Source organism: Haliotis rubra, unplaced genomic scaffold (assembly GCF_003918875.1).
Source record: "Haliotis rubra isolate DU_JTF1 unplaced genomic scaffold, ASM391887v1 Scf425, whole genome shotgun sequence".
Classification (NCBI taxonomy): domain Eukaryota; kingdom Metazoa; phylum Mollusca; class Gastropoda; order Lepetellida; family Haliotidae; genus Haliotis; species Haliotis rubra.
Window position 1 is genome coordinate 522,110 of NW_025767108.1, and position 13,498 is coordinate 535,607.

Here is a 13,498-nt window from a genome sequence, read left to right on the forward strand (position 1 = left end):
AGTTCGCTGATACAAAAAATGTTGCAGTTTCATAGTTTTTCGTTGCCGTTTTCACTGTTTCAGTAGCGCGGTAATGTGTTTATGTTGCTATTTCCACGATTAATGTGGGCTTTTCTGCGTTTTTCTGCACAGTGGCAAAGTTTTCTTCGGTAGGCCTGAAAAAAAAATTCTAAGGAAAAGTTCTGACTGATTTACAACATGAAGAAATTCAACCAGGATTATCTAAGAAGGCCCACAAGATTCAAAATGGTACATCTTCCACAACTCAGACAGATCATCTGTCCGTCAGATTATCTAGCCAGCATAGATCTACAGGATCGTATCTTCACATCCCAATACATCAGGACTCAAGGAGATACCTCCGATTCCTATTCAACGGACGTCACTGCCAGTGGAAGGTACTACCGTTTGCAATATCATCAAGGTCTATGCAGTGCGTTTTACCTAGACGACGGGATTCAAGCTCATCAAGATCCCAATCTACTCAGACAGCAACTGACATTTACGATCAAGCTCACTCAGCTAGGATGGTTAGTAAATCATCTCAAATCGGAATTGGAGCCTACACAGGATCTACAATTCCTAGGAATACGAATCGTCACTTCAACGAATCAACTACTAGTCCCGGAGGACCATTGGACCAAGATACAACAGATGATATCACAAACACTACTCTCTCTCTGTTACCACTACGAGAGTGGCAGAGTCTACTCTGTCTCCTCACGTCAGCACAAGACATGACACGCAGAGGCAGATTACTTTTGCGCCCACTACAAGTGTTTGTGAACGATCATCTAGACAGCCTGGATCCATTCGTCCTACTGAACGAACTGAAACCATACCTATTATGGTGGACACGGAAGTCGGATGTCTGCGCAGGAACCTCCATAGTAGAGCCGGAATCCAACATTCATCTCTACGCAGATGCGTCCCTTCAAGGATGGGGAGCTCACTTAAACAACAAAGTGGCATCGGGGAAGTGGTCGAATCAGGAACAAAAACTACACATCAACATGCTAGAGTTGAAAGCAGTTATAAACGCCTTACTACACTGGTCCAGCATACTAAGGTACGCTCAACTGATGATCCATACGGACAACTGCACAGCGGCGTTTTACATCAACAAACAAGGGTCAACAAGGTCAAGGAGCATGTTGGACCTCAGCTTTCAACTATTCAGCATAGTAGACAACCTGAACATCGACATAAAAGCATCACACATTCCCGGAGCCAGAAATGTGATAGCAGACGCCCTATCCCGTCCAATGAATCCATCACCGACGGAGTGGATGTTACATCCAGAGGCATTCAGGGACATCATTCGGACAATAGGATCCCCACTGGTAAATCGCAACCAAGTTCAACAAACAACTACCAACATTCATCACTCCGGTTCCAGATCCTCAAGCATGGGCAACAGATGCTCTAAGCATATCTTGGGAAGGACTAAACGCTTACGTGTCCCTCCACCAGCGTTAATACCAAAGGTATTACAGAAAATCTAGGTGACGAACAAGTTACAACTGATTTTGGTCATGCCTTATTGGCCAGCGAAAGAGTGGTTCCCCAACCTCATACAAGATATAGAAAATCCAATCCTACAACTTCCAAAGTGGCCAAATCTACTGATTCATCCACACACCAAGCAAGTACACAGAAACCCAACAATGTTTCAGCTACACGCATGGAGCTAATCATGACTTGCTTGAAGAAAAGAGGATATTCCACCAGAGCGGCCAAAGCAGTAACTTTAGCCATACGTAGATCAACCCGTACCTTGTATGATGACAAGTGGCAAAGTTTTGAGAAATACGCACGGAATAAAGGCTTCACTGCGATGGAAGCAACACATCCTCAAGTGACGGAATATTTTTGTCATCTCAGACAGACAAAACGATTAAAGGGATCTTCATTCTCTACATAACTAGCGGCCTTGAGCACAGTTATCACGATGAAAACGGGTATAAAACTGACCAAAGTACCAGAGATACTGGCACTACTACGCTCATTCAAGTTGGAAGACCAACAAAGGAAATTCAAGGTGCCCGCTAGGGATCTCATTGTGGTTTTACAGCATCTTACCAGTGAAGATTATGAACCACTAGAAAGGACATCATATGAGAAATTAACTCATAACCCTCGTAGCCCTAGCAACAGCGGCAAGGATGTCAGAAATTCATGCTCTAGACTTCGGAAGAACAAGATTTGACACGCATCGTGACACCGTGCATCTGGGACTAAGATGGGATTTTATAGCAGAGAATCAACTGCCCGGTCAACCAGACAGACAATTCCATATCCCAGCACTTTCGTCGATATTAGGACCACAGGATACTCAAGATCGATCCTTATGTCCAGTCCGAGCATTGAAAATATATCTACAAAGGTCGAAATTGAGGAGAGACGAAAATTCAAGCGCCTTTTCATCCCTCTATCTACGGAGACACCTACAGAAGTCTCACGTAAGACTATGTCAATATGGATGAGAGCCGTCATATTGAAAGCCTATAAAGCAGCAGGACTTGATCCTCCACGAGTCTCTAATCCTCATGAAGTCAGAGCACTGGCATCCACACTAGCTCTGCATGGAAACTGCTCCATCTCAACGATAATGGAGGGCTGCTTTTGGAGATCGGAGACAGTGTTTGCCAACCACTACCTCAGAGACATGGCTACAGAGGACGTCTCCGGCATCCACCAGTTTGGGACCCTTGTTGTAGCACAAATGTCACCCCTTTGTCACGTGACTTGTAAAAGCCAACACTCAACAGAGTTACTGTTTGAAAGTCCATGCGCACGTCTAGGACAGGCTAGCATGAGTGATTGACCCTGTACTTGTAAGGACTTACTTGTACACGAAGTAGAGTCGCTTCTCCACTTGATGCAGGCATCAAGGGATGGAGTTGCATAAATCCACACAGAATGTCAGGAGAAGATTTCCAGGATAAATCTGACAAGTTGTGGTCCCCCCACTCATCAGAGGAAGCTGGAAGAAAGGACAAATGCCATTAGAAGTTCCCTAGGGGGTATAAGGACGTAAATCAGCAGAGAATCCAGAGTGGCTTGACCCACCACCGATTCCATCGGATTCTACAAGAAATTAAGCATGAGTCAGGATAAGGAAAAATATGAAATTTTCTGATTATAATTGATATTTTATACTTATCCCGACTCATGAGGTTAGCCCTCCCAACCTCCCCTCATGGCACTCTGGATTTCCCTGCAAATCCAAGTGTCGGGCTCGAATATACGGAGAGAGTGACAAGCATGGCTGATCATGTGACCAACTTTTGGCGCCAAAGATGGGGTAAAGGGAGACTACTGGGGATGGTGATTTTACGTCCACTTTTTTGAAGGGAGCTTCAAAAGGGGATTCAAGTGTTCCATTATAGTTCGCAAAAAGAAGAAGACAAGCAATTAAGCATGAGTCAGGATAAGTATAAAATATCAATTTTAATCCGAAAATTACATTATTTGTTGCAGATATTTGTTGAAGTTTGGCGATGTGACTTACTACCTTGGTTACAATGCTCTCAAAGATTTCTTCCCCACCATGACGATGAGGCCTAACCCTCAGTGTGATGATAACCACTGTAGGAGACAACAACAGCTGTATCAGGTAGTTTGTTACAGGGATGATTTGTAGAAGTGGTTTACTTCATCTAATAGCTGTACATATTGTAGGTATTTGGGAAAGATGTTCTCAAAGTTCAGGTTAATTTACAACATGAAGCAATTCAACAAGAATTACTTAAAGAAGCCAGAGAAGTTCAGGATGCTCCATCTTCCTAAGCTAAGCTAAGCTAAACAAATGATAGGGCAAAACAACTTCATGGCAAGCATAGATTTAAGGGATGCCTACTTGGAAAGTTCTACCGTTGGACATTTTCACGAACCCGTGGTTATGAAATGCAAGTAACCAAACCTATTGTGAGATTCCTGCTCAACAGGGGGATGAGATGCGCATGTTATCTAGACAAAGGCATCCAAGCTCATCAACAACCCAGATAGCATTTGGACGTTGGCCAAACGTTGGCAATGTTGGCAAAGCCATTGCCAGACTCCAAACTTTGACGAAGTGAGAGGTTTTTAATCCCACATCTGGATCAACAGGTCTTCAGACCGCATCTACCACCTTATCTACTACAGTATCTGCAGTGGTGGTCAAGAAGGCGACCATCTGCTCACCCATTTGAACAATCCAAGCTTCCACCTACACCTGTACATAGATGCATATGTATAGGGTTGGGGAGCAAACCTGACACACAGGTAGCATCAGGAATGTGGTCTCCGGAAGAAAAGCAACTTCATATCAATCATCTAAACTCAACAGTAGCCTTTTACATCAACCTACAAGGCACAATGAAGTATCAATTGAATCACCTCACAGACAGCCCAACCCCGTGGATAAAGGCGAGGCACACCTCTGGAACAGAGGTGTCTGGATAGAGTGCACGGCCTGGATAGGGTGTCTAACAGACACCCTATCCAGGCCATGCAAGACGTCACCAATGGAATGGAAACTTCATCTGGAAGCATTCCAACTGGTAATATAACAACAAGGTTGACTGTTAGTGGACCTGTTCACAACACTGTTCATCAATCAAATGAGCACCTTCATCTCTCCAGTACCAGATCAGATCCATTAGCATGGCCAAACGATGCTCTGCTGATATCTCCATGTGTATGTGTTCTCTCCATCAGAAATACTACCATTAGTACTGCAAGAGATAAGCCAGACCAGTTACCTGTTACCGCTTTTGGTCGTGGCTTATTGGTAGACCTCACAGAGTTAGGAGGCAATCTGGCTCTAAAACTTCGAGATTGGTCAAATCTTCTCATACATCCTCACACAAAGCAGAAGCATCCAAACCCAGCCTCCTTTGATCTGCATGTATGTAGCATATTAAAAGGAACTGAACCAAATGAGGCTACTCTTCCAGAGCAGCATCAACAGTCTTGCTAGCTCTACGCATATCCACTGGAAGTTTGTATGATGATAAATGGAAGACTTTCGACCAGTTTGCGAGAAGTAAGGTGTTCAACTGCTAGGTCAGCCAGACCATCAGTTTATGTCCCACAATTATCTTCAATTCTTGGCAACGAAAGTAAGGAAGATTTAACACTTTGTCCAGTTACAGCCCTACACATTTATTTATGTAAAATGAGCTCCAGACACCACAAACTAAGACGTCTCTTCATCCTACTAACAAGAGATTCTACGACAGAAGTCTCCAGAACGACGGTATTCTTCTGGATCAGAGCTGTTATACCTATTGAGAAGCAGGCATGGCACCTCCATCGGCTTGAAACCCACACAAAGTAAAGCACTAACGTCAATACGAGCACAACATGGCGACTGCTCTATCCCTACCATTATGGAAGGATGTTTCTGGAAATCAGACAGTGTTTGCCAATCATTATCTTCATGACTTCGCTACTGAGGATGTGGAGGGTATACGTCAAGGTCCCTGATCCTTAGTGGTTGAGCAACAACTGACAATACCCAATCAGAAATGAGGGATAAAATCAGACTCTTCCATGTCAGGTAGACTTGTAGAAGTCAGGTTACCGTTTAACGATCATAACCACCGACTGAGAGTCATGTACCCGTTTTCGTAGGAAATCAGAACATAAGTGATGAATGATTGTGTAAGATTACAGATCATTCTTTTTGCACAGTAATCATTCATAACCAAGTTGCACGCTTACCAAATCCACATTATCTATGTTATTCCTTCTTCTTTCAAAAGTTTGGATTTTTTGTCCCAATGGATGAAGAAAGCAGATGTCCAGAAGTATGAAGAAATACATTCCCATGGGGCAAGTAGAACCGAGGATTGTTCTGAATCTCGCCACCTACTGTGTGATTCAAGCAATTAGTATGAGTCAGGATAAGGTAAAATACATATTGTTTGGATAAAAATATTATTTATACTTAACCTGACACATATGCTAGACTGCTCACCCAGCCGTTCCTGCTATCCAGTTCCGGAATCAGACTAATAGGGGTAAGCTGAAATGAGACAGTGACAAGGTATGTGCTTCCAGTGTGGCTACGAGGCTGACTAACAGTCCTTTGATTTTCTGTTCTTGGTGAACACAGGCACTTGACTTTCCACTACCATTGGGAAATGAGAAGAGATAAGCAATTGGGATGAGTCAGGATAAGTATTAATGATATTTTTATATAAAAATATACATTTTTTGTGTATCCTCTGGAAATTAAAAGTAAAGTGTTACCAAATTTCAGCTTTTTTTGTATTAATAAGAGTAAACCACTTTGATATGCATAATGTTGTTTTCAATGCATATACAGTCATCCCTCGCCATAACGCGGGTCTTGGGGTCCATGGATCACCCCCCATGTTATTAGACACCCGCGTTATAGTAACGATTACATAACGCGGAACAAAGGCCAAGTAAAATCGTATTTTCCATTGACATAACAAAACGGCTATTTCGTGTATTGTGCCCAGTCAAAACTATATCGTATTATTGGAGGTGGAAAAAAACAAAACTTTGTAAATGAAAATAGATGTATGTACATGAAACTTGCAATCAAACATCACAAGACATGATAATCAATTGTTGTTCCTGTAATGCTACCTGTTATTCAACTAAGCCGGAAATAGCAATCAGCTGGGCACAGATCGGTGTTTTGGTCCAATGTACCGGTGATTCAGTTAAAAACGATCCGAAAATATAACATCAAAGAATTTCTTTTCCATTATCAGAATAATTTATAAGTCAAGCAGTTATTCTAACAGAGATGTTCTATATTGCTATCGTATAAGTATAATGCATGTTTTCTACGAACATATTTAACATAATAATTAGCATTGCTAAGCACTTTGGGTTACCTGGCTGGAAACATGTTACGTAGGAGACAGTTTGACAAGTCATCGCTGACTTCCCGCGGTACGTGCCACTTTGATTGTAAAAACAAAATGTTGGCAATTAATTGTCAAATATGACTTCGATGAGTCAATAACGCGGGTCTTGGGGTCAATGGATGACAAGGCTGTGATTGCAAGTGATTGCTGAGAAAAATGTGAAATTGGTGCTATCGTTGTAGGCTCGAAAAACGGACCCTCACGAATGTGGTAAGCGGGCGTTGTATGGAATGAGGTAATGCCATTTCACTCATGGTTTCTCCATTGTTAAATGGGATTGAATTTAATCAAATAAAATGTGTTTTCTGACATCATACATTCTCGGATGGTGGTGTTTACCCTTGCAATTATGCAGTGTGTTGCATCATAGCAAACGTTGTAAGTAATCGGGGTGATGACATGTCTTTATGATAAAGTTATTACAATGTTTTGCTGTTCATCTATTATTAATGACAAAAATCCCTGCATGTTTTAAGCATCTGAAAAACCATGGATATGTACTATAAACACTGTTAATTGCAATCCACACTGAATTTCACTAGTTTACAACGTGATTAACCAGAGCTCAACCGCAGATTTGTTGATGTGCTATTTTCGATGACGTGAATATGTGTGATCACTAGGCAACTTTTATGGGAGCCACGGATTACCCCGCGGTTTAACTGAATCCGCGGTATTGCGAAGAGCGTTATTGCGAGGGATGACTGTACTACAACATAGAGTGAACTTGTTCTTATCATATCAAAAAAGTTGGTGGTGCTGGATTAATTCTCATGTGTATACATGCAGTATTTTGTTTCAGTTAAATTCAAAAATATTTTACATACACATACTTTGTATACAGAAGTTTAAGAACATGCAAGTCAATAGTCTGTTAGTGCACCTTTTCTCTCGATACACTGTTTGATGTGGCGGTCCATGCTGTTTATCAAATTGTCTATGTATTCCTGGGGTAGATCTACCCATATTTGATTGATGAGGTTGGACCATTCCATGACACTCTTTGGCTCTAGTTTTTCTAGTTTGTCCTTCGTTATCTGCCACACATTTTCAGTGTGGTTCAAGTCAGGTGATGCGACTAGACATTTCTGTAAAGTCATGTGATTTGTCTCAAAACAGTTACGGGTGTGTACAGGTGCATTGTTCTGTACAACTTTGAAAGGTATTCCACTCTGACAAATATGTGATTCCACTATACCTTCTTGTATAAGGTAGCAGTACTTGAGTGAATCCATCCTTCCTCTAATAGTCAGAAGAGGCTTTACTTCGAGTTTGCTAAGGCACCCCAAATCATGACACTTGATGAGAACTTCGGAACCATTTTGCAGCAACGACCACCTCTTGACCATCTTTTTCTGGTGATCCTATAAAACTGGAACTGGATTTAAAAGGTCTTTACACTGCATCTCTGTGCATCACTGGAGCCTTTTCTCCATATGTGCTGCTGTCATTAATGGGATTTTCTTTTGGACTCGCTTGACCTACCCATATTGCTTCAAAGATCTTCTGATAGTCTATCTGATACCACAGGGGTTCCGTACTTGAATGCCTTCACAGCAACTTGTTTGGCAGATCAGCTTGAGTGTACCGCTGCAACACAAGTGATCCGTTGCCTGTCATTCACACTGAGAGAAGCACGTCGTCCCGATGCAGCCCTTCGCTCTGACCCAAGCTTCAAATTTCTTCTCATTGTGATAGATTTAAGCCTCATGTAAACCTGTCAAATTCACAAGGCAGTTTACTGATTTCATACCAGATTTATAAAACGCCAGGACTTGATTTCTTTTGCTTTGTAACGTCATGCTACAGTTATGGTATTTTTCTGCTAGCAATGACCAAGCCATCTGTGAACTCAAGGGAGATAATCCCGTAACAATGGCATAAGCTACAGACAGCTCAAAACACATTATTTGGGCTGTTTCATGAGTGAGATCAAATCCGAGGGAAATATGTTTGTCGCATTTTTTCTGCTCATTACCATAGACCATTCTTTGTAGAACGTACCAATTGTCTACACTGAGTAGACATATGGAGCTACCTCTTCATAGGAATGCACTGAAAAATTAGTTAATGAAGGAAAAATCTTTGCTGTAGCTGTGATGTATGTTTTGGTTAGGTTGCCTCCTTCCCACCAACACTTTCACGTGACTGGCGGCCATAATGTCACTCTCTCCTTCATTGCCCAAACGGATGGTTGGGCTGGAACCTCGGGTCCCTTGTAGGGCTAATACGCATTTACCCTAAGGCTAAAATCCAAAATTTTGCCGTAGATTGATTCCTATATTGTTTGGTAATCGTTATGATGTATTTATATTAATTATGCACAGCTAATTTCTTGGTTTTCTCACTTTATTTGCAGATAGGCTGTGACAGATGCGATCTTGTCAACAATGCAGATACTGTATTTTTGCTGCTGATCCACTCCCTGTGTGCCCTTCGTGCGTTCCTACGTCATATTTTATTACTTCATGGTGTTAATATTGTGCACATTTATTTGAATGTTATAATATATAATTTTTAAACTATCTCAAGATTAGCACTTTATTCTCTTGCTTTGATGCTGAGTGGAACGAATGTGAACTTTCTCTGTAGGGATCTCTTGTCCATACGCCCGTGTGTGTTTCCCAGACTGCTCTCCTTATAGGACAGGTCCTTAGTCCCTTGCTAAGCGTGCAGCACTCTACCCTATCTACCAACGTGCCTACCTCAGAGTGATCATTCTACTTCTTGTCGCAACACTCTGTAGGCATCACGAACACTCATACACATATGACTACTCCATTACCGAACGTCTTTCGATTCCCGTCTACCTTCGCAAACCCATCTACGGCCTTCTTCAACCAACCTATCCCAGCCTTCGCGAACCCATTCTCGGCCTACCATTATCCAGGGATGAATACTCAGGCATTCAATCAACCACAACCGGACTTCGTCGCAGATATCACTCGACAAGTTATGATGGCTATTCAACAATAGCAGTTGAATGCGGACTTGGATAAACCTATCAATCGACTCTTACTCCCTTCTCTCACCAATGACTCTATCTGCAAAGATTTCAGATGATAATATGCACGGAAGTCCTTACCTGCATTGCTGAAGGGCTCCCTTTCTCATCTCCTATGCGTAACTCGTCGCCAGCGGACACTTATCTTATCCAAGAGGATGATACAGACACTTTGACTATTCCACCCATTCAGCTTAATCCTCAAGTGGCAGTACGCTCAATCAGCTTTTGCGAAAGCAGCCAAACCGCAAGGCCAAGTGACTCATGAGTGATTCTGTACAAATTGCTAAGACCAAAGTCCTCCGACTGCTTTGGTCGTTCCCTATTCGCCTTCGAGTACGTGGTTCCCACCCCTATGCTCCCAAAGGTAGCGTAAATAAAGAAGAATATGACGTCGAAGACCTTGTCTTCATCTACTGCTGTGATTGAAGATCATCAGAACTTTGTGAAGGTCTCCTAGATACCGATACCTGCAGATGAAGATGATCTCGGCTCCCAGCACCCTCTGGTTCTCGAACTAGAGGTGATCATCAGGCAGTCTACATCGAACATTACATTCGAGAACCTTCGGGGGTTAAGAATTACGTTCTTGAACCAACCTTTGCAGAGGTAACAGCCGTCTAAACTTGGAAATCAGTCATCTCAGACTCCGATCTATATGAGATCATTGCAGCCTCAGCACAATCGACAGCCTTTGTGAACCAGTCATCAATCTCTCAGACTACTCAGCCTGCACCTATGTTCACAATCTTACTGGCTCACTCTACTCCTCGGTTGTTTCCACAAGTCAACACAATCTCGAACCGATCTACACAACCCTCCTGGATGTGTCCAATATTTCATAGTCATACGTTCGTGAACCCATCTGCACTTACGTCTACTCATACTCTACAGATCTTGAATGTCGTCACACAGTCTTCTACTTATGTGAACCCTTATCAACAGCAGGTTTGTCCATATACTGGGGGCAATACACAGCCTTTCAACCAACCTTCTTAGTCTCAACCCAACTCCGTGGCAATCAGTACACGGCAAGACTTAGTGGCCGTTCATCAACAACATGCATCTCCGGACTTCGAGAAATGGGGTTGTATCTTGCTTCCCAGAATCATACATTTGTGCATCCATCTACGCATATGTCTCTACGGGCTCCTTTGCTCACGCAGGCTCATATCTAACCACAATCGGATTTCGTGGTTAACATCACTGGACAGGCCCTCCTGACCTTGTTACAACAACTTACACGAATTTGGAAGTCAGACAGCTCCGATTTCATCTACTGATGGTGACTATCCGTGAAGCACCCAATATTTCAATGGCTGAGGATAACTCTCAGGAGGATCTTGACTGTTTGATTTATACGACCTCTCCATTTTCTCACCCTGGTAAGATTCATCATCGGCAGACACTTATCTAAATAGGATGAGGATATTTACACCTTAACCACACTGCCCATAAGCCTTATCTACGATAATAGGACCCAACGCCACACAGGACTTATCATTATGTCGAGTCTGGGCATTGAAGATCTACCTCAAGAGAACTGCTACGAGAAAAGGAAACTTCAAATGCCCCTTCGAAAAACTCACTCTAAATCCCACAGATGCGTAGACGTGACGTTGCTGTCCCATAACAACTGACAGAGAGTCCATGCTCCCCTGTCGTACAAGATAAGTCAGCACTTGAGTGATTCAGTTTTGAAAGTAGCCCCCTTCTTAAGATATGGATTGTTTAAGACAGCTAGAATCTATAATTCTCAGCATGTCTTCAAAATCCATGTAATCATAAGATTAACCTTGTTTTATTTAGTTAAGAGAAGGTGGTCACCCGTTTACCAGTCACAGAACCAGAAGAATGAAGAAGAGTTCCCAGGGGGTATATGATCAGGAAAAATATGTAATTTTTATTTTACTTTGGCATAAAATTGATATTTTATACTTATCCTGGCTCATACGCTAAGGGCCCACCCAACTGTCAACTCTAACCATTATTTGACCTCCATGTTAGCTTAGTGGTGGCTGATTATGGATAGAGTGACAATATGGCTGCCGGTCACATGGAACTATTGGTTGGAAGGAGGCAAAGGACCCTGTTTGGGTGAGTGAACTTTTGACTGTTCTTGGGAACATAGGGTTAGAGGTTTCCACTCAACCTTCCGAGGAAAGGGAGATAAAGCAATAAGTATGAGTCAGGATAAGTATAAATATCAATTTCATCATAAAAATTACATGTTTGGTTGTGGCCTACATCTGTGTGTCTTGTAGCTGTGGTATACTGTGATCCGACTGCTTATTACATGAGTCAGCAGGATAATTCCTTTATAACTATGTTATCTTTTTGCAGGAAAGACAAGTATTGAAACCAAAGGAAGAGAAAAAAGAGGAGAAGGTTGAAGAGATTATCCATGAGGATGACTGGGGTATGTTCAACTGTAGCAGGTCAATGAAAGTCCTGACATAATAATGTGACTCTCTCGTTTACACTAGCAGCATATTGAAAGTCCTGATAGGGGTATGGGACTCTCATGTTAACTGTAGCAGCATATTGAAAGTCCTGATAGGGGTATGTGACTCTCATGTTAACTGTAGCAGCATATTGAAAGTCCTAATAGGGGTATGTGACTCTCATGTTAACTGTATTAGCATATTGAAAGTCCTGATAGGGGTATGGGACTCTCATGTTAACTGTAGCAGCATATTGAAAGTCCTGATAGGGGTATGTGACTCTCATGTTAACTGTAGCAGCATATTGAAAGTCCTGATAGGGTATGGGACTCTCATGTTAATGTTGAAAGTCCTGCATATTGAAAGTCCTGATAGGGTATGTGACTCTCATGTTATCACTAGCAGCATATTGAAAGTCCTGATAGGGGTATGTGACTCTCATGTTAACTGTATTAGCATATTGAAAGTCCTGATAGGGGTATGTGACTCTCATGTTAACTGTAGCAGCATATTGAAAGTCCTGATAGGGGTATGTGACTCTCATGTTAACTGTAGCAGCATATTGAAAGTCCTGATAGGGGTATGTGACTCTCATGTTAACTGTAGCAGCATATTGAAAGTCCTGATAGGGGTATGTGACTCTCATGTTAACTGTAGCAGCATATTGAAAGTCCTGATAGGGGTATGTGACTCTCATGTTAACTGTAGCAGCATATTGAAAGTCCTGATAGGGGTATGTGACTCTCATGTTAACACTAGCAGCATATTGAAAGTCCTGATAGGGGTATGTGACTCTCATGTTAACTGTAGCAGCATATTGAAAGTCCTGATAGGGGTATGGGACTCTCATGTTATCACTAGCAGCATATTGAAAGTCCTGATAGGGGTATGGGACTCTCATGTTAACTGTAGCAGCATATTGAAAGTCCTGATAGGGGTATGTGACTCTCATGTTAACACTAGCAGCATATTGAAAGTCCTGATAGGGGTATGTGACTCTCATGTTATCACTAGCAGCATATTGAAAGTCCTGATAGGGGTATGTGACTCTCATGTTAACTGTAGCAGCATAGTGAACGTCCTGATAGGGGTATGGGACGCTCATGTTAACACTAGCAGCATATTGAAAGACCTGATAGGGGTATGTGACTCTC

General features: G+C 42.2%; 1 protein-coding gene across 1 annotated transcript in view; it reads left to right on the forward strand.

Annotated features, from left to right (window-relative positions):
• Positions 1-13,498, forward strand: part of LOC124288800 (ubiquitin-like modifier-activating enzyme 5) — a 105,650-nt gene that overhangs the window by 51,454 nt on the left and 40,698 nt on the right. Inside the window, exons 9-10 of the mRNA XM_046725328.1 lie at positions 3,484-3,619; positions 12,244-12,319. Of these exons, the coding sequence (XP_046581284.1) occupies positions 3,484-3,619; positions 12,244-12,319 (212 nt within the window). The remainder of the gene's footprint in view (positions 1-3,483; positions 3,620-12,243; positions 12,320-13,498) is intronic.